Source organism: Hylobates moloch, unplaced genomic scaffold (assembly GCF_009828535.3).
Source record: "Hylobates moloch isolate HMO894 unplaced genomic scaffold, HMol_V3 SCAFFOLD_14, whole genome shotgun sequence".
In the NCBI taxonomy this organism is placed as follows: Eukaryota; Metazoa; Chordata; class Mammalia; order Primates; family Hylobatidae; genus Hylobates; species Hylobates moloch.
In genome coordinates, this window is record NW_026652289.1 from 12,738,338 (window position 1) to 12,762,173 (window position 23,836).

At 42.0% G+C, this 23,836-nt stretch overlaps 1 protein-coding gene and 1 pseudogene across 1 annotated transcript in view; both read right to left on the bottom strand.

Annotated features, from left to right (window-relative positions):
* The window catches only part of IFNAR1 (interferon alpha and beta receptor subunit 1), a 37,078-nt gene extending 14,682 nt beyond the window's left edge, over window positions 1-22,396 (bottom strand). The window contains exons 1-6 of the mRNA XM_032174501.2: window positions 22,235-22,396; window positions 11,961-12,084; window positions 7,225-7,400; window positions 4,962-5,116; window positions 4,708-4,849; window positions 3,048-3,162 (exon numbers count right to left, since the gene is read on the bottom strand). Of these exons, the coding sequence (XP_032030392.1) occupies window positions 3,048-3,162; window positions 4,708-4,849; window positions 4,962-5,116; window positions 7,225-7,400; window positions 11,961-12,084; window positions 22,235-22,310 (788 nt within the window). The 5' untranslated portion in view covers window positions 22,311-22,396. The remainder of the gene's footprint in view (window positions 1-3,047; window positions 3,163-4,707; window positions 4,850-4,961; window positions 5,117-7,224; window positions 7,401-11,960; window positions 12,085-22,234) is intronic.
* Window positions 12,444-13,038, bottom strand: LOC116482356 (upstream stimulatory factor 1-like; annotated as a pseudogene).
* Window positions 22,397-23,836: the final 1,440 nt, after the last annotated feature.

Genomic DNA, 23,836 nt, shown 5'->3' on the forward strand with positions numbered 1-23,836 from the left:
CTTTATCTATTGTAGCTATAGGATAGTGGTGTGCTACTGTGCATATCTTCCCAACTCTATGTTCAGGGACATCAGGCTGGTGGCTTGAAAGTGGCCATGGTGGGAATATTTATATCACAAAAATCAGCAAACACTACAAAATAGGACTTTTTCTTTCTGGAAAGCCAGCTGCTAAACATGCTCCAGCATACCAATGGGTAAGTGGTAAAATAGAGACACACTGCAGGGTTATGAGAGCAAGTATAAGTACGAGACTAAAGAGGTTAAGTAACTTGCCCAGAAACCAACAGCTAAAAGCATCTCAGTTCAGGCCCAGAACTCTAATAGCCTCCTGACTGGTTTCCTTGTCTCTCTCTAGTGTCTCCTTAGTCCACTCTCCCACATACCATGTCGCCGTGTGAACCTTCCTCAAATCCAGAGCTCAGGTTAACTATCACCCCAACACAAAATCCCCAAAAGCCTACAGGACAGCCTGAGGTTGACCCTAATCTTGTCCCATTCTACTTATTCAGCTTTCTTCCCATTGCAACCTGGTGTCCAAATGTTCTGCTACTCTAGAAGGACATCCTCCCCACTGGAGAAGGCAAAATTCTGAGATGGCCCCCAAGATTCCTGCCCCCTGGTGTACACATCCTGTATAATCTCCTCCTCTTGAGCATGGGCAGGACCTGTAAATACGATGGAGGCTCTCCTCTCATAATTAGGTTACATTAAGTGGCAGAAGAGATGGTATTTCACAGATGTAATTAAGGTCCCAAATCAGTTGAATCAAATGAGAGACTATATTCTGGGTGGGCCTGACCTAATCAGATGAGCCCCTTAAAAGAGGATCTACGCCAGGCATGGTGGCTCATGTCTCTAATCCCAGCACTTTGGGAGGCTGAGGTGGGTAGATCACTTGAGGCCGGGAGTTTGCAAACAGCCTGGCAAACATGGAGAAACTCCGTCTCTACTAAAATACAAAAATTGGCTGAGTGTGGTGCCTCACACCTGTAATCCCAGAACTTTGGGAGGCTGAGGCGTGTGGATCACCTGAAGTCAGGAGTTTGAGACCAGCCTGGCCAACATGGTGAAACCCCGTTTCTACTAAAACTACAAAAATTAGCTGGGTGTGGTGGTGCACACCTGCAGTCCCAGCTACTCAGGAGGCTGAGGCAGAAGAATCACTTGAACCCGGCAGGCAGAGGTTGCAGTGAGCCAAGATCGTGCCACTGCACTCCAGTCTGGGTGACAGAGTGAGACTCCGTCTCAAAAAAAAAAAAAAGGATCCAGAGGTCAGACTCTCCCTTCCTGATGGCCTCTAAGAAGTGAGCCACCATGAGTTCTAGAAATAAATTCTGCCAACAACATGTGAGCTTGGGAGCGGCCCCCAAGTCTTCTATGAATGACTGACCCCTTGACTGCTTAGCAGAAGACCCAGCTAAGCCATGCTTGGACTCCTGACTCACAGAAACTTTGAGACAATAAACAGCTGTTTAAGTTGCTAAGTCTGTGGTAATTTGTTACAGAAATAGAAAACTAACATCTAATAGTTGTCTACTTAAAAAAAAATCTGAATTAACAATCAAGGCCTTGTTCATACCTCATCTCTTTCCTTATGGCTTCTTTGGTCTCTTCAGCCCCTATTCACCTTTACATTTTCAATTTCTGCAACCCTTATAATTTGTATTCCAGTCTTTAGTCCTAAACGACACAACATTTTGCAATGTCGGCTAACTGCTTTCAATTTTTGAACCACGTTTGATTCTGCTGACTCTTTCCATTTCTTCACTTCAGTGCTTTGTACAATATGGTAAGTACCCAAAAGAAGCTTAGAGATCAGCTATCAGAAATACCTCTCGTTATCTATTTGGTGACCCTATTATTTACTCACTTCTGAAAGTGAGGTATACACAAAAGATTACTGAACAGTTTCCTGATTGGTTTGTGAGGTTATATATGCATTGCGGGGCACATACGCACATAAACACATTTGCATTCTACCAGTCACCCTTGGTTCAAAATTAACACTAAAAGATAGAGAGAAATTGATCATAGCAGTACTCACACTTCCCTTCTCCCTCATTTTTTGTTTCTTTCCAGTTTCTTCTCACTTTTCCTTTCCTGTCTTAGCTATACTTGCCTTTGCTCTCTCTACTCCTCTGCCACCAATGTATATCTTTCTTTCATCTCTTTTCTCCCCATAACCCACTTTTCCTTCTACTTAACTTTCCTCTTCTCTCTTCTCTCTCTATTCATCTCCTACAATTTTCCAATCAATATAAACTACATGCACTTCTCTTTTATCGGCTTTTTTTAAATTTTAATTTTTAGAGATGGGGTCTCACGATCTTGCCCAGGCTGCAGTGCAGCGGCTACTAGCAGGTGTGATCATAGAACACTGCAGCCTCAATTCCTGGCCTCAAGTAATCCTCCTGCCTCAGCCCACTGAGTAGCTGGGACGACAGGCATGCGCCACTGCACCAGGCCAGTTCTCTTTCATTTATGCAGTGTCCAGCCTTCATCCATGTTCAGCTAGCCTCTGCTCAACCACATAGAACATAGTTCTTTGCAACTTTCTTTCCCACTGAGGTAACTACTACAAAATTTTGTCAAAACCACTAAAGTAATAAAGAAAACAGGAAGGCTAATTTTTTGAATTGAACAAGTGAGTGGACTGAGATCATTTTAAGGACTCATGAAGAAGCGAGTTCTTAAGAAAAAGATCAGGGTCAAGTGTCAAGTCTTCCAGACTGGGGAAATAACACATGCAACTAGTCACACTTTTTTTTTTTTTTTTTAAGCCAGTAAGAACCCCAGATATTAGAATCCATCCATTTTACAAGTGAAGAAATTGAGGCCCATGGAGGTTAAGTGATTAGCTCAATGTCATCCAGTTAGTTACTGGCAGAACTGGGGTTAGAAATGAGATTTCTCACGTTTCCAATATATCGTACCCATCTCCCAGTCGGTCATTCTGTGTGCAAGGACCTGGTGACTGACGCAGAGTGAAAAGAAGCATAATCAAAACAAACTGGGCAAAAGGAAATTTGTGGAATGGAACTTACTGGAGCCACTGAACTTGAAAGGTCATGTTTGCATATGTATAATCCCATTTAAGAACATAGTTCTGATTTTGAACACTGACTTCTATATTTTCTGGTGGAGGTAGTTCATTTTCAACTAGAAGCCAAAGAACAGATAAAAAAAGCACACATTTTTACTCAAGTGAGATAACTGGCAAGAAGATAAAGGCTCGCATTTTATCATTATAAGGTAATAGTTTAATACGGTTTGTATTCACACTATGTAGTACTATGCAGCCATTTGAAAGACTACAGGCCAGGCGCAGTGGTTCACACATGTAATCCCAGAACTTTGGGAGGCTGAGGTGGATGGATCACCTGAGGTCAGGAGTTTAAGACTTGCCTGGCCAACATGGTGAAACCCTGTTTCTACTAAAAACACAAAAATTAGCCAGGCATGATGGCACACGCCTGTAATCCCAACTACTCGGGAGGCTGAGGCAGGAGAATTGCTTGAAGCTGGGAGGCAGAGGTTGCGGTGAGCCGAGATTGAGCCACTGCACTCCAGTCTGGGCAACAGAGTGAGACTCTGTCTCAAAAAAAAAAAAAAAAAGAAAGAATGCAATAGATGGCTAAGATCAAATGAAGAATGTAATAGATCTGTATTGACAGATATAGAATGATATCCCCAACACACTGGGTTAAGTAAGCAAGCTGTAAAATACTTCTAGTAAGATTTTATTTTGTAATTTTAAAAAACAAAACCCAAGAAACTGTGGGTCTGTGTATATGCTTACATCAGTCCTGAAAAAAGCTGTGAAAGGATATACACAAACTGCTAAGCAACGCTCATCTCTAGTGAATGGAATTGGGGATGAGAAGGGAGGAGAAGACTTCACTTTAAACCCTTCTGTAATGTTTGATTAAAAAAGCATATGAAATTTACAATTAAAATAAACAAATCCCAGCTCCTGCCCTTGACCTTAATTATTGGAAAGACGTTACTGACTACATATATCAGGATACTTTCATATTTTAACATTCCACTTACAAAGGTATGCTTTCTGGAAGAATAACTTGTCTACTAGCAACTACTTCCCCACCTTTTCTTCCCACTTGCAGAACTCATAGTTCAGCTACCTCCCGCTTCATGTGGATTCTGAACAAATGAAAAGTTTTGTCATTACAAAATATTTGAACTTTTTTTTTTTTTCTAAGACGGAGCCTTACTCTTTGTCCCACTTTCTCCCCACTGGAGTGCAGTGGCACGATCTTGGCTCACTGCAACTTCCACCTCCCAGGTTCAAGGGATTCTTGTGCCTCAGCCTCCCAAGTAGCTACCACTACAGGCGTGCGCCACCACGCCCAGCTAATTTTTTATTTTTAGTAGACACAGGGTTTTCCCATGTTGGCCAGGCTGTTCTCGAACTTCTGGCTTCAAGTGATCCGTCTATCTCAGCCTCCCAAAGTGCTGGGATTACAGGCGTGGGCCACTACGCCGAGCCCGAACTTTTAAGTAGAATTAATTTTCATTACTATTTGAGACAAAAATCCCAAGTAACATTTATTTTGCTTATGTAAATGTTACAATGTTTTTAACATATATTAACCTATCATGTAAACTTCAGCAATATGGGGAAGATGCCAAAATTGACAATCTGTTTATATATTTATTGAATCTAAAACAAAACATCTTCCTTACCTGTGGTCTTTATACAATGTACTGGGCTATAGACACCAATTTTCCATGACGTAAGTAGTGCTGCTTTAACTTTTAAACAATAAGTAGTCTCTGGTGAGAGTTTATAAATTTTATGTCTGGAATAAATATTTTCAATCCTTTCCTATAATAAAAATATAAGTTGGTTCTTTAAAAAAGTATAAAGTCAAATTTTAGGATTAATTCACCTAATTTTTCTCTCATATTGATTAAACAAAGGTAAAAATAATGCTTACTTCTACGCCTGAAGAGTTTTTCCAGATAACTAAGCTATATGTAAAGCTTAAACCATCCAAAGCCCACATAACGCTATCGTTTGTTCCAGGAGAGATGTGTATCACTATTGCCTTATCTTCAGCTTCTAAATGTACTTCTGGAGGACCAATTTGAGCTGCGAAAAAATCAAAACAATTACTATGGAACTTTACTAATACAATGCCAAAACCTTCATTCAACAAATAATTCTGAGCACTTAACATGTGCCTGCCACTTCTGGGAGTTAAGAGCATACAGATAGGATAGAAAGCTGTAAGATCACCAGTGGAGTGATACAGAAAGAGAAGAGGTTCAACGACTGAGCCCAGCAGCAGTCTAACACTGAAAAGTCGGGAAGATGAAGCGATCGGTGAGCAGGAGGAGAACCAGGAAAGAGCAGTGCCCTAGAGATCCAGTAAAGGAAAAACTGAGTGATGACCATATCTATGCCACAGAGGGACGAAGCCAGAAGAGGACTGGGAATTTGCTTGGCATTGCGGAGGCTGCTGTGACCTTGAGAAGAGTGGTTTTTTTTTTGTTTTGTTTTGTTTTTTGTTTTTTTTTTGAGACGGAGTCTCACTCTGTCACCCAGGCTGGAGTGCAGTGGCACGATCTTGGCTCACTGCAAGCTCCATCTCCCGGGTTCACGCCATTCTCCTGCCTCAGCCTCCCAAGTAGCTGGGACTACAGGCGCCCGCCACCATGCCTGGTTAGTTTTTTTTTTGTATTTTTAGTAGAGACAGGGTTTCACTGTGTTAGCCAGGATGGTCTCGATCTCCTGACCTCATGATCCGCCTGCCTTGGCCTCCCAAAGTGCTGGGATTACAGGTGTGAGCCACTGCGCCCGGCTGAAGAGAGTGGTTTTAATAGTGATGAGGAACAGAGTTTGAATGGAGAGGGCTGACAGGGAATGGGAAGATAAGTGGTATAGAAAGGGAGTACACATGATTCTTGGTAAAGTGCAGTGGTTCTCAAAGCTTTTGGTCTCAGGATATGATCTAGCTCTGTTTTGAGATATGGTCTAGCTCTGTTGCTCAGGCTGGAGTGCAGTGGCACAAACACGGCTCACTGCAACCTTGATCTCCCAGGCTCAAGTGATCCTCCCTCTTCAGCTTCCTGAATAGCTGAGACTACAGGTGTGCACCACCATGCCTGGCTAATTTTTATGTATTTTTTGTAGAGATGGGGTCTCACTATGTTGCCTAGGTTGGTCTTGAACTTCTGGCCTCAAGTGATCCTCCCACCTCAGCCTCCCAAAGTGTTGGAATTACAGGTGTGAGCCACTACACTCAGCTCCTTTACATTCTTAAAGGAATTATCGAGGATCCCAAACAGCCGTTATTTATGTGGGCTGTATATTTTTATATTAGCACATTAATTAAAACTGGTAAAGTTTTCAATCCATTTTAACTAATTAATCCATTAAGAAATAACAATGGACTGGGCATGGTGGCTCACGCCTGTAATCCCAGCACTTTGGGAGGTTGAGGTGGGCGGATCACCTGAGGTTGGGAGTTCAAGGTCAGCCTGACCAACATGGAGAAACCCTGTCTCTACTAAAAATACAAAATTAGCTGGGCATGGTGGTGCATGCCAGTAATCCCAGCTACTCGGGAAGCTGAGGCGCGAGAATCACTTGAACCCAGGAGGCAGAGGCTGTAGTGAGCTGAGACTGTGCCATTGCACTCCAGCCTGGGCAACGAGCAAAACTCTGTCTCAAAAGAAAACAAAAAAAAAGAAATAACAATGATAAACCTATTTTATAGTAACAAACATTTGCCACAGGAACATAAAAACTTCAGAGTGGTGCTGTTTTACATTTTTTTCCAAATCTTTTGGATGTTTGGATTAATAAAGAAGGCAGATGAATTTCACATTGAATTCTACGTTAAATCAGTGACCATATCACCACATCACACATCGAACAGCCTCCTCTGGAAAACTCCACTGTGAATACAAGAAAGAACAAAAATAAAAAAGGCAAGTAAGTCTTAGATTTGTTGTAAACATAGCTTTGTCTTTACGGCCCCCTGAAAGGGCCTTGAGGACTACTCTTTGAGAACCACTACTACAGGGAAAGTACGACAAATGGAGCCATAGCAGGAAGAAGATACAGGTTTAAGGGAATTTTTGTTCTTTTTAAAAGATGTTAGATTTTGCATCATGCAAATTAATGGCTTGGAAAGTGAACTGCTCTGGTAATACTTACTAAAGAATATAATTCAGCTAGCAACTTTTTCTTACCTTTGAGAAATGGTGTAAATGAGTCAACCTCATACCACGAAGAAGTGTTTTCTTTTTCTGCTCTTATACGCAGTTTAATTTCTTCATAAACATTCAGCTTGAGTGAAGAAAAGTTGCATTTGGTACTAGTAATATTCTGACACCCAGGCAATTTTATCCAATTATCCATCCCAGGTCTTTAAAGTAAAAAAAACGAATGAGTGAGCAAACGTATAAATATAAGTGTCAAATACTTTCTATTTACTGGTATAAGAGTTATTTCTTAACTCTTAATAACTCTTGTTTAAGAGTTATTTCTATTTTTGGTTTAAGAGTTATTTCTTCTACTTGAGCTAATGTCCTACTAACATTTTAGCGTACACCCTTCCACTCTTTTTCAATGCATATAAGCCAAGTTATTACTTATAAAATTGTATTTTAAAATACAGTTCTTTATATAATTTTGTGGGTGGTTGCTTCAGGATTTCAAGGAAGCAGAGAAATAAATGATCCACAAGGTAAAAGTGGATTTAGTATGTTGGCTCTGTTAAAAATAGCTGTGTGACTTTTGGTAAACTATTTTGTGTTTCTGGATCTTATCTTCCTTATTGAAAGTTCGGAGCCTGGTCAACATAGCAAACCCTGTCTCTATGAGAAATAATAAAAAAAAAAGGCAAAGCAGGGCATGGTGGCATGTGCCCATAGTCCTAGCTACTGGGTAGGCTGAGGTGAGAGGGTCATTTGAGCACAGGGGTTCAAGGCTGCAGGCTGCAGTAGGCTATGATCATATCACTGCACTCCAGCCTCAGCAACCGAGCAAGATCCTGTCTCTAATAAAATAAAATTAAATAGAAATTGGGGAATTGGATTTGATTCCTTTCTGACCTCCTCCTATGAATAGACTTAGCTTCCCTAAGAAAGACTTTGGAATCAGTACGGTTTCAAGGTTTCCTCTGCCCTCTCCAAAAGCAAACCATCCCTTCTGCTTGCCTGTCTCCGTAATTTCTTCTATTACATCCTCAGAAACCACAAAACTTAAAATGTTTACATAAACAAATAAATTTTTGGAAGTGGAACTGGCCAATCAGAAAGCTGAAGTGATTGATATTAGATTCTTCCTTTCAAAAAAGAGGCAAACACGAAGAATCAAGTGGGCAGGGAATGCCTAAAGCAGAAAAGGACGTGTTGCCCAGAAAGGGGAAGAAGAGCTTGCAGGGAAAGTGAGGGATAGAAATGAACTTAGCAGATTTCTTTTCTTTTTTTTTTTTTTTTTGAGACAGAGTCTCACTCTGCTGCCCAGGCTGGAGTGCAGTGGAGCAATCTCAGCCCACTGCAACCTCCACTTCCTAGGTTCAAGCAATTCTCCTGCCTCAGCCTCACGAGTAGCTGTGATTACAAGCGTGTGCCACTCTGGCTAATTTTTGTATTTTTTTTTTTTTTAGTAGAGATGGGGTTTTGCCATGTTGGCTAGACTGATCTTAAACTCCTCACCTCAGGTGATCTGCCCACCTCAGCCTCCCAAAGTGCTGGGATTACAGGCGTGAGCCACCATGCCAGGCCAATTTAGCAGATTTCAAAACTTTTACCTATGTTAAGCCCATTGATCGTAAGTAGCAGAGAAACTATCTTCTGGGAAGGCATTTTTGTCAAGCCTAATTCATTAGCTGATTTATTTATTTTTAATAATATCACAGATGCCATTGTAAAGATGATTTAGATATTAGAAACCAGAGATAATACCAAAATAATTTTGTTGCTGAACCAAATACAAGTCTACCTTGTTTTTCAAAACGGAAACATTTTTAAGAAATTACCAAAAATATATACTAGCATATGAAATACTTCATTCTTGGCCAGTTTTCACTTCCACTTTACATATCTGAGGCCTGAGATTAGAGCTGGCATGAAAAATACCTTAAACATTCTTGAAAAGGTTCCAGATCAGAATCTATTTCTAAAAATCCAGAAACTCTCATTATAAACAGAAAACCTTATCAAAAATTTAAAACTTAATATAATTTCAACCCAACCTCACTGTTCACATCTGTCTTTCCTATTTCAGGAGATGCTGATGCATGCTCCATTAAAACTGTTTCACATCTAATCAAGATATTGCAGCAGAAGCTACTTTTATATTTTCTTAAAAAAATCATTGGCCGGGCGCGGTGGCTCACACCTGTAATCCCAGCACTTTGGGAGGCCGAGGCGGGTGGATCACTTGAGATCAGGAGTTCAAGATCAGCCTGATCAACATGGAGAAATCCCGTCTCTACTAAAAATACAAAATTAGCTGGGCGTGGGGGTGCATGCCTGTAATCCCAGGTACTCGGGAGGCTGAGATAGGAGAATCGCTTGAACCCAGGAGGCGAAGGTTGCATTGAGCGCCACTGCACTCCAGCCTGGGCAACAAAGCAAGACTCCGTCTCAAAAACAAACAAACAAACAAACAAAAAACCATTATCACATGCAATAATTAGCTCAGAACAGAATATGAAATATGAATATGTAACTAATGTAATATTTACTTCATGAAATCTGTTTCATAATATAACTTCATGCCATCTTTGCCTCTCCTGTTCACTGAGGCATTCTAAGCAGTCAGAAGAGTGTTTGGCATGAAATATATTCAATATTTGTTGGTTTTTTTATTTTTTTTTGAGATGGAGTCTTGCTGTCACCGAGGCTGGAGTGCAGGGGCACGATCTCAGCTCACTGCAACCTCTGCCTCTTGGGTTCAAGCGATTCTCCTGCCTCAGCCTCCTGAGTAGCTGGGATTACAGGCGTGCACCACTACATCCGGCTAATTTTTGTATTTTTAGTAGAGACGGGGTTTCACCATGTTGGTCAGGCTGGTCTTGAACTGCTGACCTCAAGTGATCCACCTGCCTCGGTCTCCCAAAGTGCTGGGATTATAGGCGTGAGCCACCATGCCCAGCCTTTTTTAACTTTTTAATAACAGCCATTCTGACTCGGGGGAGATAATATGTCATGGTGGGTTTTGTTTGCATTTCTTTGATGATTAGTGATGTTGACCATTTTTTCATATACCTGTTGGCCATTGTATGCTTTCTTTTGAATGCTTTCTTTTGAAAAATATCTATTCATATCTTTTGCCTACCTTTTGATGGATTTGGGTTTTGTTGTTGATTGTTTGAGTTCCTTGGATATTAAGCTCTTGTTGGATGTATATTTTGCAAATAGTTTCTTTATACAAGTAACGTTAAATAAGGGTATCTGAAATAATTCCTTCTCTACCTAAAATAGTTGTTCATAAGGAAATTCCAAACTAAGGGAAAAAACAAAACTGGTAACCAAACTCAAAGTTCAATTTAATGAAAATCTCTAGAGATAAAAAATTTTAAATGATCAATTCTGAGAAAAGTCATATATGAATTTGTGTGTGTATATACATATATATAGTGTGTATATGTATATATACAGTATGTATATATATAGTGTATATATGTATATATACAGTGTGTGTATTTATTTATATATGCATACACAATTACTGAAGCTGTGAGATTCATATCCCAGTTTTAGTTACAACTCGAGAATAGTGTCACAGCTGTGGCTGAAGTGGTGGGCTCCTGGTTCCGGAGGGCCTAATGCCTTATTTCTTCATTGCCTGCTTTTTCTTGGACAGGGGAACATGATTAGCAGGTGGGGCCCCAACACATAACCAGAAGGCAAAGTATTGTACTTCCTGATCTGTGTTCCCTTCTATATTCCTCCTTCTGCCTGCCTCTCCTCTTGAATAATTAAGCAGAAAGTACTAAGGAGGAGACATCCACACTCCAGAAAAACTGAGTTTTTAGAAATGCAAGGTCCAATATACTGATTTTTATTTTATTTATTTATTTACTTTTGAGATGGAGTCTTGCTCTGTCTCCCAGGCTGGAGTACAGTGGTGCAAACTTGGCTCACGGCAACCTCTGTCTCCTGGGTTCAAGCAATTCTTCTGCCTCAGCTTCCCAAGTAGGTGGGATTACAGACACGTGCCATCATGCCCAGTTAACAATATATTTACAAAGTGTATCTAGGCCAGGGCAGTGGCTCATGCCTGTAATCCTAGCACTTTGGGAGGCTGAGGTGAGCAGATCACCTGAGGTAAGGAGTTTGAGATCAGCCTGGCCAACATGGTGAAACCCCATCTCTACTAAAAATAAAAGAGTTAGCCAGACATGGTGGCATGTGCTTGCAATCCCAGCTACTCGAGAGGCTAAGGCAGGAGAATCACTTGAACCCGGGAAGTGGAGGTTGCAGTGAGCCAAGATTGTGCTACTGCACTCCAGCCTGGGCGACACAGCAAGACTCCATCTCAAAAAAAAAAAAAAAGTGTATCTAAAATTAAAATATAGTATATGATGGAGATAATAGGAAAGCCTGATCACAGGAAACCTGGTGGCCTATTCCAAGGTCTTGGATGGGCCTTTTGGGGTACTATGCCATATCCTCAAGATATACTCTAGCTCAGACCCCAACTTATATTGAAAGAAGCTGGAACACCCAGAAGAAGGAATGGCTATGGGTTAGAGACGCTGTCTACCACCCTCATCCCCAATTTTTTGCTTCAACACCCAAAGATGTATTTGACTAATTCTCTACAGAAACAAAGTTAAAAATATTATGTAAAATAGGTGTAACATTTCTAAAAAATAGAAAAACCAAATACTCTCCAAATCTGAAAATTATGGTGTTAAACTTGTAAAAATTATTCAGGTCATTCTGACAAATCAGTAAGTAGAGTCACATACTTTTGATAATCAAATGAAAAAGTCACATTCCCGACAGACTCATCGCTCCTGTTCCACCTCAGGATAAAGTTGTCATCTATGATGTCGACCTCTACTTTTTGAGGAGATTTTAGATTTTTTCCACCTATAAAGGCAACAAGAAATAAGAACATTATATATAAACTGTACAAATATTCTAAATGTTATGCTATCCCTCACATCCCTGATTAAAGAATGAATATAGTGAAATATAATGAAGTATATTTTAAAAATCTAAAAAAATCTAATGATTGCTCCCAGCACAGGGATGTTGGTAATTACATTTCTGCATCTGAGAGAGCTGAAAAAAAAAGTTGATTTTTTTTCCTCTTTGAAAAACAGTTGTCTTTTAACTAAAAAACAAATGGTCTCTGCATAAAAATAGAATTTTTCTTGGTCTTAGAAGTGACACTGATGAGTCACTCTTACGATGAGGTTCAACTGTTTTATGGCCTCAATTTGATTTCACATTGTATGTTCACAGATAGATAGAGATGCTTCTTGACTTACAATGGTGTTACGTCCTGATAAATAAGGTTGAGTCCTAGGGGCAATCAAGTGCTGGCTTCCTCCCTGCAGTACTCCTTGTGGTGACATCATCACAAATAACTGACCAGTGCCAGGAAGAGTCACCTGCCCAAGCAGTGCCTCTGAGCCCTGGGTAGTAACAACAGCAGCTGTACTCCCTGATGTGGTACCCCCTACCCCATTTCCCACTGCAGGGGTGGGAAAGTATAGTGTGTCTCAGCAGCTGTCCCTTCTGTGTTAACTGCATCATAACTGGTATCACCCTGGATCACCACCTGGGTCATGGACTGAGTGGCAGGATAGCCACTGATGGCACCAGTGCCCTCAGTCTGGACATCCAGCTGCCCCTCACACACCTGGATCACCCTGCGCATCACCTGACATTGGGGTCAGGGAAGGTGGCAGCTGACTGGATGCTGGCAATAGCCCCACTGGCTGGGTCTTCCCCAGTAGCTATTGCACCTGCCTGAATCTGCACTGTCCCCTCTGTCTAGTGCCCTTTCATTTCACCTTTCAGGACTTCCTTAAGCATTTCTTGCAGGGCAGGTCTAGTGGTAATGAACTCCCTCAGCTTTTGTCTATCTAGGAACATCTTAATTTCCTTATGCTTTTGAAGGGCAATTTTGCCGTATACAGGGTTTTGAGTTTTTTGTTTTTGTTTTTTTTAGCACTTTGAATACATTAGTCTCCAAAGTATCAGATGAGAAATCTGCTGATCATGTTATCAAAGATCCCTTGTGTATGACAAGTCACTTCTCTGTCTTTGGCTTTCAAAAGTTTGACTGTTTCTTGGTGTGGTCTCTTTGAGTTCACTATACTTGGAGTTTGCTGATCTGTCCAATGCTGAGAGTGGGGTGCTGAAGTCCCCAACTACTATCATATTGGAGTCTATCTTTCCCTTTACGTATAGTAATATTTACTTTATATATCTGGGTGCTCTGGTGTTGGGTACATGTATGTTTAGAATTGTTATATCCTCTTGCTGAATTGGTCCCTTTATCATTATATAATAACCTTCTTCATCTGTTTTTACAGTTTTTGACTTAATGTCTGTTTAATCTGACATAAGTATACCAATTCCTGACAGCTTTTGGTTTCCATTGGCTTGGAATAACTTTTTCCATCCCTTCAGTTTCAGTTTATATGTGTCTTTATAGGTGAAGTGGGTTTCTTATAGAAAGCATATAATTGAGTCATTTAAAAAAATACTCATTTAGCCAGTCTCTTTAAGTATGGAATTTAATCCATTTACATTTAAGATTATTATTGATATTTGAGCACTTACTTTTGTCATTTTGTTAATAGTTTTCTAATAATATCCTTTGCTCCTTTTTTCCTCTCTTATTATTTATCATTGTGGTTTGATGGTTTTCTCTGGTGATAAGATTTAATTCTTTTCTCTTTCTCCTTTGTGTATCTGCTCTATCAGTGAGTTTTATACTTTTCCATGTTTTCACGATACTGACTGCTCTCTTTTCACTTGCAGATGTAGGACTCCCTGGAGCATTTCTCATAAGGCTGGTCTAGCAGTGATGAATTCCCTCAGTTTTTGCTTGTCTGGGAAAAACTGTATTTCTCCCTCATTTCTGAAGGATAGTTTTGCTGGGCATAGCATCTTGGCTGTTTGAGTATATCATCCCATCCTCTCCTGTACTGTAAGGTTTCTGTGAAGAAATCTGTTAGCTGAATGGGGATTTTCTTAAATGTGACTTGATGCCTTTCTCTTGCTATTTTTAGAATTCTCTCTCTGCCTTTGACTTTTGACAACAGATAATAATGTGCTTTGGAGAGAACCTTTTTGAGTTAAATCTATTTGGGAATCATTGAGCTTTCTGGATCTGGATGTCTGTATCTCTCTCCAGACTTGGGAAGTTTTCAGCTATTATTTCATTAAATAGTTTGTATATGCCTTTTACCTTTTCTCCTCTTTCTGTAACTCACATAGTATGAATGTTTGTTCCTTTAATGATGTCCCATAAGTCTTGTAGGGTTTCACTTTTTTTCTACAATTGAGTAATATCAAATGATATATCTTCAAGTTCAGAGATTCTTTCTTCTGCTTTACCAAGTCTGTTATTGAAGCTCTTTATTGTATTTTTTAAATGTAATTCATTGAATTCTTCAACTGTAGGATTTGTTTGATTCTTTTTCAACATGTTTTAATTTTTTTGTTGAATTTTTTGTATTGTGAATTGTTTTCCTGATTTGTTGAACTATCTGTATTTTCTTGTATCTTGTTGAATTTCCTTAAGACCATTAGTTTGAATTCCTTTTCCAGCAATTTGTTGATCTTCTTTTCATTGGGCCACCATTAGAGAGTTCTTACTTTCCTTTGGTGGTGTCATATTTCCTTGCTTTTTCATGTTTTTGTGTCTCTGTATTGATAGGATAATTACCTCTTCCAAACTTTACAGACAGTGGCTTTCAAAGATAAAGTCTTTTATTAGCAGTTGGGTTTTAGTATGCTGGTTTCGAAGGGTGTGGTGACTGTTTCCTGACAGATGCAGTGGTATGGTCTGCATGCAGCTGCTTTACCTGTGTTCAATGTCAGTAGTAAATGGGTGCCTCAGGGGCCTAGGCTGCAGAAGTTTGTGGCAGTGGTAGTGTAGGTTGTTAATGTCCTCAGTGTTGAAGGCTTTTAGGATCCTCCTATTCTTGTCTTCCCCACAATGGGGAGACTTAGCCAAGGGGATACCTCTTGGTGTCAGGTCTGACGGGGGCTATATATATGCAGCTGCAGCAGCTCTTGATTCCAGGTGAAGGTACTCAGAGTGGCTACTGGGCAGAGGTCCTAGGCTCAGGATCTCACAAACCTATTGAGACACTTGGTTCCTGAGGCGGGTTTGCTCTCTGTGGCAGGGCTTGGATGTAGTTGCTTATAGAGCCAGGATTTGTGACCTGGAGGTACTTCCTGGCAGCTCAGGCCCAGGGAATGGGTTGTAGCTTTGATTCTACCCCTCTGGGGGTCAGGACATAGCACTGGCCTGACTATAAAGAAGGGGTTCTCTGGAGGTTTGGGCCTGGGGAGCAGGGTATGGTTTTAATTTGGGAATATGAGCTAATAGGGCTCAGTGGCAACACAGGTCCCAAGGGATGAGGCACCATGAAGTCATGACTCTAAATCTTGGAACAGCTGGGGATAAGCGGTACCCCAGACTGTAAGGCCAGGTGTAGCAGCAGCAGCAAGTACTACAAAATGGTGAAGTATAGCTGTTGTTTGGGCTGGGAATGGGGGGTAGGGAACAGCACAGTGATGACTCCACTCCTCAGAGTGTCTCAGCAGCTCAGACTCTAGAAGACTAGTCCAGATCCAGGGAAGTGGGGTACTACAGTTGTTTGGCCTGTAGAACAGGGTGTCTCAGCTCAGCCACTGCTCTGTTTCCCTGAGACATAGGGTACTACATTAGCTCAGCCCTGGGATGCATAGCTGCTTGGCTTGGCCAGGGCACTGATTCTGCAGGGAGTGATGTGCTCCTTCAGCTGAGGCCAGGGGAGTGTGACTGCTCTGGATGGTTCAGGCCCTGTTTCCCTGGAATGCAGTATACCACTTCAGCTTAGGCACGGGGGTGCATGACTGCTCTGGGTGGCCAAGGTACTGTGTTCCCAGGAAATAGGATACTGCTTCAGCTCTAGCCCAAGGGAGGTGGGGTAGGAGTAGGTGGAGTAGTTCCACCTTTGCTTGACCCCACAGGGAAGAGTGTAACAGCTGCTTAAAGTTTAGCTTAGGGATGTTGAGCCACCAGCCTGGGGTGGTTCAGATGAAAGGACGCCATGGCTACAAGTCCCTGAAGCAAGACATACTCCAGAAGTAGTTCCAGTTCCAAGGTGGAGTGGCACAGTAGCTGTGTGGGCCACAGCAGGTGGAGCACAGTGTTGGCTCCTTCTCTGGAGGGAACACAGCTGTGCAGACTCTAGGCAGCTTCCTCAGCTTGGCTTAGTTGCTGTCCGGACTCTAAGGAACCCCAGTGGTGAGATCTGTTGGTGCCCATGGTGTAGCTGGGATCTTCTTGTTTATCTCCTTGCCATAGGAAGAAGTTCCTCCTGGTTCCCAGATGATCCTAGGAATCCTGGCATTTCCTCCCATTCTCCATGTGGCCATCCCACTTTTCTCTGCTCACTAGGATTTCTGTTACTTCTTTGATGCACTCTAGCACTCTTAGTTAAGTTTGCTAAAATGTAGTTGTTTATTTGTTGTTCTGGCTGTCTTATGAGGGGATGAGCAGAAGGGTCTTCTAGTTGGCCATCTTGCTAACATCACTCTCCCAGACTACATCGTGTGTGTGTGTGTGTTTGCTTTGTTTAATTGCTGTTTAATTGTTGTTAATCCTGTGCCAAGGATCAGCTTGAGGTATAAACTGAAGGTCTCTCCTGAGCCTTTCCCTAGATATGTACAGTGACTTTCTAATTTTCCCCATAAATGCAGTTGTTTTTAAATGTCCTAGTCTTTAATATCTGGCTCCCAAAAGCGAAAGAGAAAAATGAAGCAGAGGGAGATTTCTAGCCCTTTAAATCCATGGGGCAGGGGGGGTGAGTGGGGAGGGTGTTGTAACAATGAGTAAGGTGTGACAACAACAACTGCCCATCTCTTTGCGCTTTTGTGATGAGAAGGAGCAATGAGCAATCAGAGCACAGATCCCAGATATCTGGATGGTGGGTTTCTTTTTGCCCACCCGTTTCCTGTAAGTTGTGTGCAGATTGCTCTAATAACGTGCAAAGCTGTCTGCTAAGGGTTGAGAGGTGGAAGATGGGTAGCTGCTACTGTACTAAGAGCTCAAATAGACCAAAATTAACTGCAATTTACCATCTAAGCCTGCCCCCTGAAAGTTGCAAGCCTTCAATAGACTCCAGAGTTCCAAAATAGTTACATCAGATTCTGCTAGTACAATTCTCATCTAGGTGAGGAGACAGATTCCTGGTGCTTTCTACTCTGCCATCTTTCCAGAATCCTCAAAAGAAGTATTTGTAAAAACTGCTTCTTTGTGTTAAACATAAATATCCAACTAGATTGCAAGTTCCTTAAGGGCAGAATCTATATCACTTCATACTTGATTTGCATTTTTTCAGAGTATCCAGTATAATGGTGGGTTCACAGGAACTCCTTAAATATAATAAAGGACTGATCTCTCACTTTGATAAGCGATATATTTTTTAAAAGACCAGCTTTTAAATTTATTTATGGTTCCTACAACATTTCTTTTACTTCTGCCTTGGGGCAATCATGTTATCTCATTGTAGACTTGTTCTACCACAGGGGTTCTTGTATAGAACTTTCTTAATTGAGACAGCTTCTTGCTCTTTCCAGTTAGCTCTTATAGTATGGGGTCAAAAGGGGAGACATCTGAGAAAACACTTTTTTTTTTTTTTTTAATTTAAGGTGGTACCTATCAGGTCTCCCCATCCTCAATTTTCTGTTTCATACTTGGAGTCTCTAAAACTTCATCCCTGAATAGAATACATCACATCCCCTTATCCCACTCTAGAATTCTTAACTTGCTTCTCATCCATTTGTTAGAATTTATAGATTCTATGCAGCCAAAGGGTAGCAACTGGGTTTACAGAGTTTAACAAAAGATCTGATGGCATTTGTAGCATTTACAATATCTTGTGCAGAATATTATAATTCTAGTAATTTTGGGCCTTGAGACAAGAATAGAAAATGTTATAGGGTACAGCTAGCGATTTCCTCGGGGAGAAAAAAAATCCTTTACTGCTAAAAGAAGGAGACCCTGAAGTTACAGGCATGTTGGCATTTGGAAGACCAACGAATAACTGACTGATAAATGGACAGGGGCTTGGAAATGAAGTTATTAAACAGGATTTTAGTTTTCACAGATTTTGCTCTATTAGTATTGGCAATCTCCTTTTAATAATTTTTTCATAAATTGTTATGTAACATTAATATACAATATATTAATTTACTAGTATATTAAAATGTTTTATATTAGTATATTAACAATTATTACCCCACATGTAAATGTATAAATGGACATTTAATCTAATATATATACAATGCATTTATAAATTTGGTTGCTTTCAACCGTTCACATTCATCTTCATGACTAAAATGGTTTAGTATATCTTTAAGTCTGACATAAATCCAAATATAGATTTCTGTACAAATATGTAAGTAAATGTCTTCCTATATTTTGGATAGTTTGCTTAATCTAGGGTCCTAGAATTGCATTTACTAGGCTAAAAGGTATATTTATACAACTTCTGAAAAGACTGAGCAACATTACAATCTCACTGAGTTAACTTTCAGGATCAGCTTGAGCTGTAAACTTACGGTCTTGAGTTTTCAATACTGAGTTTTGAACATGAATTTTTTTGGGGGAAAAAGTAGTTATGTAAACCAAAAATAAAATTCTAAGTCCCCCAACCATCAGAATGGACCCCTTCTCCTGACCAAGGGCATTCCAAAGCTAACCTGAAAAACTACTTCAGGCCATGATGGGAAGGGAGGTTTGGATATGCCTCATTATACCCTCCTCTCTTCTGGAATTCAGAAAAAGCTAACCACCATTAACATCAACACAGACGTTCAGTTTCACAAGAAACCGTCACAATCTATTCTCTCTGAAGCCTGCTGTCTGCAGGCCTCATCTGCATCAAGGGTGTGCACTCTTTTGGCTTCCGTGGGCCACACACTGGAAGAACAACTGTCTTGGGCCACACGCAAAATACACTAACAATATCTGATGAGCAAAAAAAAAAAAAAAACAGAAAGAAAACAAACAAAAAAAAACCCCTCATGTTTTAAGAAAGTTGATGAATTTGTGTTGGGCTGCATTCAAAGCCGTCATGGGCTGCGTGCAGCCAGTGGGCTGTGGGTTGGACAAGCTTGATCTGCATGATAAAATTTTGGTCTTCACAACCCCTTAGGATATCCCAGACATTCCTTTCTATTGATTCCAGGTTTTTAGATAATAACTCTTTCAACCAATTACCAATCAGAAAATCTTTAAATCTACCTATGACCTGGAAGCCTTGCTTTGAGTTGTCCTGCCTTTCCAGATCGACTCAATCAAATGTACATCTTACAAGTACTGATTGATATATTATGTCTCCCTAAAATGTATAAAAGCAAGCTGGACGTTGACCACCTTGGGCACATGTGGCCAGGACCTCTTGAGGCTGTGTCATGAATGCATCCTTAATCTTGGCAAAATAAACTTTCTAAGTTGATTTGAGACCGGTCTCAGATATTTTTGGGCTCACAGTTAACTGAAAGATACTGATAATTAGGCCCTTAACATACAAGTGGACAATCAGGAATTTAAATTGTTTGGCCTTTGGGAAAACAGTCTAGTCTGGTTAAGCCCCAAGGCTATTAGGCCAGACTCGGGGTTTGACTTCCCACTCCTCCACGGACTGGCCTATATAGCCTCAGGCAAGTTACTTGATCTCTCCGTTGCTCAGTTTCCTTGTCTGTTAACTAAGGATAACAGTATCTACACTGCTCTGAAAGCTTAATGAGTTTATACCTTTAAAACACTTAGATTAGTGCCTGGCACACACCTAAGAGCTTAAGAAATGATAAATGCCTATAAATTATATCTTGCCACCTGTCCTCTAACCTAATTTTAAATTAATTTCTTAATGCACACCATCCTGGAATGTCAATTTTATATGAAAATTCTGGGAAAGCTCTTTTCACATCAAACCAAACATAAGTTTAATGCAAGTTTTTCATAAACAGAAGACTTCAAAGAAATTACTACGGGATGCACCAGGACCCTAGTACCCACATCCTAGGAAAAGTATACTACATATTTGTGGAAAAGTTTGAGGAATAGGATATCATGTACCAAACAGGTATATGGTTTCCCAAGCCAACAGGTAAAGTATTTTGAACTCATTTGCAGGCTCACAGACCACCTGGACTCCTGCACTGGGATGCTAGCCCTGATTCTCTTTGGGTACCCCTCCTCACTACAAAATTATCTCTCACTCTCTATCAACCTTATAATAGTTGCCATTCCCCCCTGCATCCCAAGTAAGTATGAAGAATTTCAGCAAATTAGCCTGGTGACGCCCTGCCTTTGTATTTTTCTTTTATTCTTTTTGTAAAAGAAAAAAAAAAATCTCAGGACCTCTCCCAACTTTCTTACGCAAAAGGGAAGTTAGTTAAGCCCAGAGGCCAAGTGACTGCAACACCCTCTTCCAAATGAATGGCTGTTACTAGCATTATGCTTCAGCCAAATCCCCAAAGAAAGATAAAAAGACTCAGCTATCTGGGAAGGGCTACCCCCACAGATCATTCATAAGTCAATTCTTTGCTGGTCTCCCATAAACAAGGGGATGCCAACTGTAACTTCAGGTCTACAACCTAAGTCTAGTTCCTAAAACTAAAGTCTAAACCATAAATAGACCGGGCACAGTGGCTCACACCTGTAATCCCAGCACTTTGGGAGGCTGAAGTGGACTGTTTGAGGTCAGGAGTTCAAGACCAGCCTGGCCAACATGGCAAAACCCCATCTCTACTACAAATACAAAAAATAGCTGGATGTGGTGGCATGCATCTGTAATTCCAGCTACTCAAGAGGCTGAGGCAGGAGAATCGCCTGAACCTGGGAGGCAGAGGTTGCAGTGAGCTGAGATCACACCTCTGCACACCAGCCTGGGCAACAGGCTGTTTAAAAAAAAAAAAAAAAGTATAAATAAAAATGTCTTCCCATATTTTGGACAGTTTTCTTAGTCTTGGGTCCTAGAATTGCATTTACTAGTTTAAAAAGTATGACTATTTTTATAACTTCTGAAAGACTGAGCAACATTACAATCTCATTGAGATAACATTTCATTGAGTTTTGAACATGATTATTTCTTTGGGAAAAAAGTAGGTAGTTAAGTAAACCAAAACTAAAATTCTAAGCCCCCCAGCCATCTGAAGGGACCTCTCCTCTCAACAAATTGCATTCCAAAGTTAACCTGAAAAACTAGTTCAGGCCTTCCACACTGACAATGTCAATTACAAGCTTATCTTCTCAAGCGCAAAACAAAGTCAAGACTCCACCTACCCAGAGGCATCTGCACAGCTGACTCCCTTTACTCTCTTTTTCTCTTCAAGACACTCATGGTATCTTAAAATACAGATTTCTTGGGCACTAACTAAAGTCTCACAGAACTATTTGCCTTACTGCCTCCCTGCCCCACCTCCTGAAAACCTCTGGAAAACCAGTCACAGATGTGTCTGTGGCTCATGTTTTTCCCGGATGCGCCCTGAAGCAGGCTTAGTAAACCTCGAGGACTGAGAATTATGTATGCCTCAGTCACTCCGATTGTCATTTTTTATTGGCCTGTATGAATCCTGAGGGCAGAGAAATCCTGGCCACACTTGCCTCACTCCCCCCGTGGGACTGGGCGCCTATTTACCAGATTGAGGAAATGCATTTCGGGAAATGTTTTGTTTATTATCAAACAGGCCAGCGGAGCCTCTGTACTTTCCCGGAAAGAAGCAAACTTGACACAAAGCTCTGGCACCGCCCCTTCACCCGGGCGCGCCCGAGTACGCGTACACTGGCCACAGGCAAGCGGCGAGAGAGGACCCAGAACACCACTTTCTCCTGATTGATTTTCGAGCCCAGGTCGGGTTCAATCTTTGCTGCGGCAAAGTGGACCGAAGGTTTCCCAGACTGGGCGTCTGTCGCCCCCAGCACCGTCGTCGCCCCCGTAGCCCAGCTGCGCACCCTACCTCCGGCCCTGCGCCGACTCTCCTCCCCGCCTCTCACCTGCGGCTGCGGACAACACCCATGGCGCCACGGCGACGAGCACTAGGGTCGTCGCGCCCAGGAGGGCGACCATCATTTGGGAGCCGCCGCAGGTCCCACCAGTCACATCTCCGCGCACGCGCCGCTCCTCTTAGCTTCCATCGCCCCCTCCTGAGTCACACCGCCCCTCTGCGCACGAGCTGCTCCTCTTAGCTCGCTCACCGCCCCGCTGCGCACGCGCCGCCTCTCCTGGCTCGCACCGCCCCTCCGCGCACGCCCGTTGCTCCGTGCACGCTCCTTTCCTCCTAGCTAGCACCGCCTCTCCAAGCTCCCATTGCCCCATCCTAGTTGTACCACCCCTGTGCGCGGGCGTCTTAGAAATCGCAGGCCTCCTGCATTCTCTTCTTCCTCACTCTTTCCGGCCAGTGGTCGATCTGGAGCGGTTCACCATCGCATTCCAGGAAGACTCCGCCTCACGGGAGGCCTTGACCTTCACAGGATCGCTGCACACACCTGCGCAGACCCAGGGACTTTGGAGTTCCCGCGTCTGTTCCCCCTGTCTGCAGTCGGAGGGCGCGGGTGGGGTCCTGGTCGCGGCCCGGCGCTGTTCGTCCGGGGCGCTTGCTGACCCTAGAGCCTTGAACAGTGGCGTTGGGAGTCCCCAGGGACCTGGGAACCAGATGCGGCTGGAAGGAGGAAGGTGCTGAGCGACCAGACCGTTCCTGTGTGCAGAGCGAGAGCGGGGCAGAGGCGGTCGAGCGCTCGTTTTCGGGGCGACTTGGCTGAGGGGCGAGATGGTCCCTTGGAGAGAACCGCCACGGGCCCTGGGCCGAGGGGCTCCAAACAGCAGTCGCTAGGCTCATCGAGCTTTATCAGTAAACAATTCCAGCCCACCGTCCGAATGATTATTTAATTAAATTCCTCAGTAATAGATCAAGTGCATTGTGAAAATATGCGAAATAAAGTTTAAATGATGAGATAATTTAAGGAATCAAATACTTGGTTGTTATAACAACCAAGCAATTAATTAGCAATTACATGATTAAATGAAAGTTTGTAAAGAACAATGCAATGGAATTTTTTTTTTGAGTCGGAGTCTTGCTCTGTCGCCCGGGCTGGAATGCAGTGGCGCGATCTCGGCTTACTGCAACCTCCGCCTCCCGGGTTCAAGCGATTCTCCTGCCTCAGCCTCCTGAGTAGCTGAGATTACAGCCGTGCGCTATTACGCCCGGGTAGTTCTTGTATTTTCAGTAGAGATGGGATTTCCGCTGTGTTACCCAGGCTGGTCTGGAACTCCTGACCTCAAGTGATCTGCCCGCCTCGGCCTCCCAAAGTGCTGGGATTGCAGGCGTGAGTCACTACGCCCAGGGGAAATATGCCTATTTTAAAAACATCTTAGAGGTATAATTTACGTATCATGAAATTCATCCAGTTTGAGTGAATAATGATTTTTAGGCAATCTATCCAGTTGTTAGGTATCGTTTTAAAAACTTTGAATTATCACTTTATGATTCATCGATTTGGGGGTTTGATTCTGAGTGTGTCAGTACTTCGTTTTAACAACATCAAAGGTGGAAAAACACCCCATGAAGATACGTGGATCCAAATGGAAGAGGAAAAATT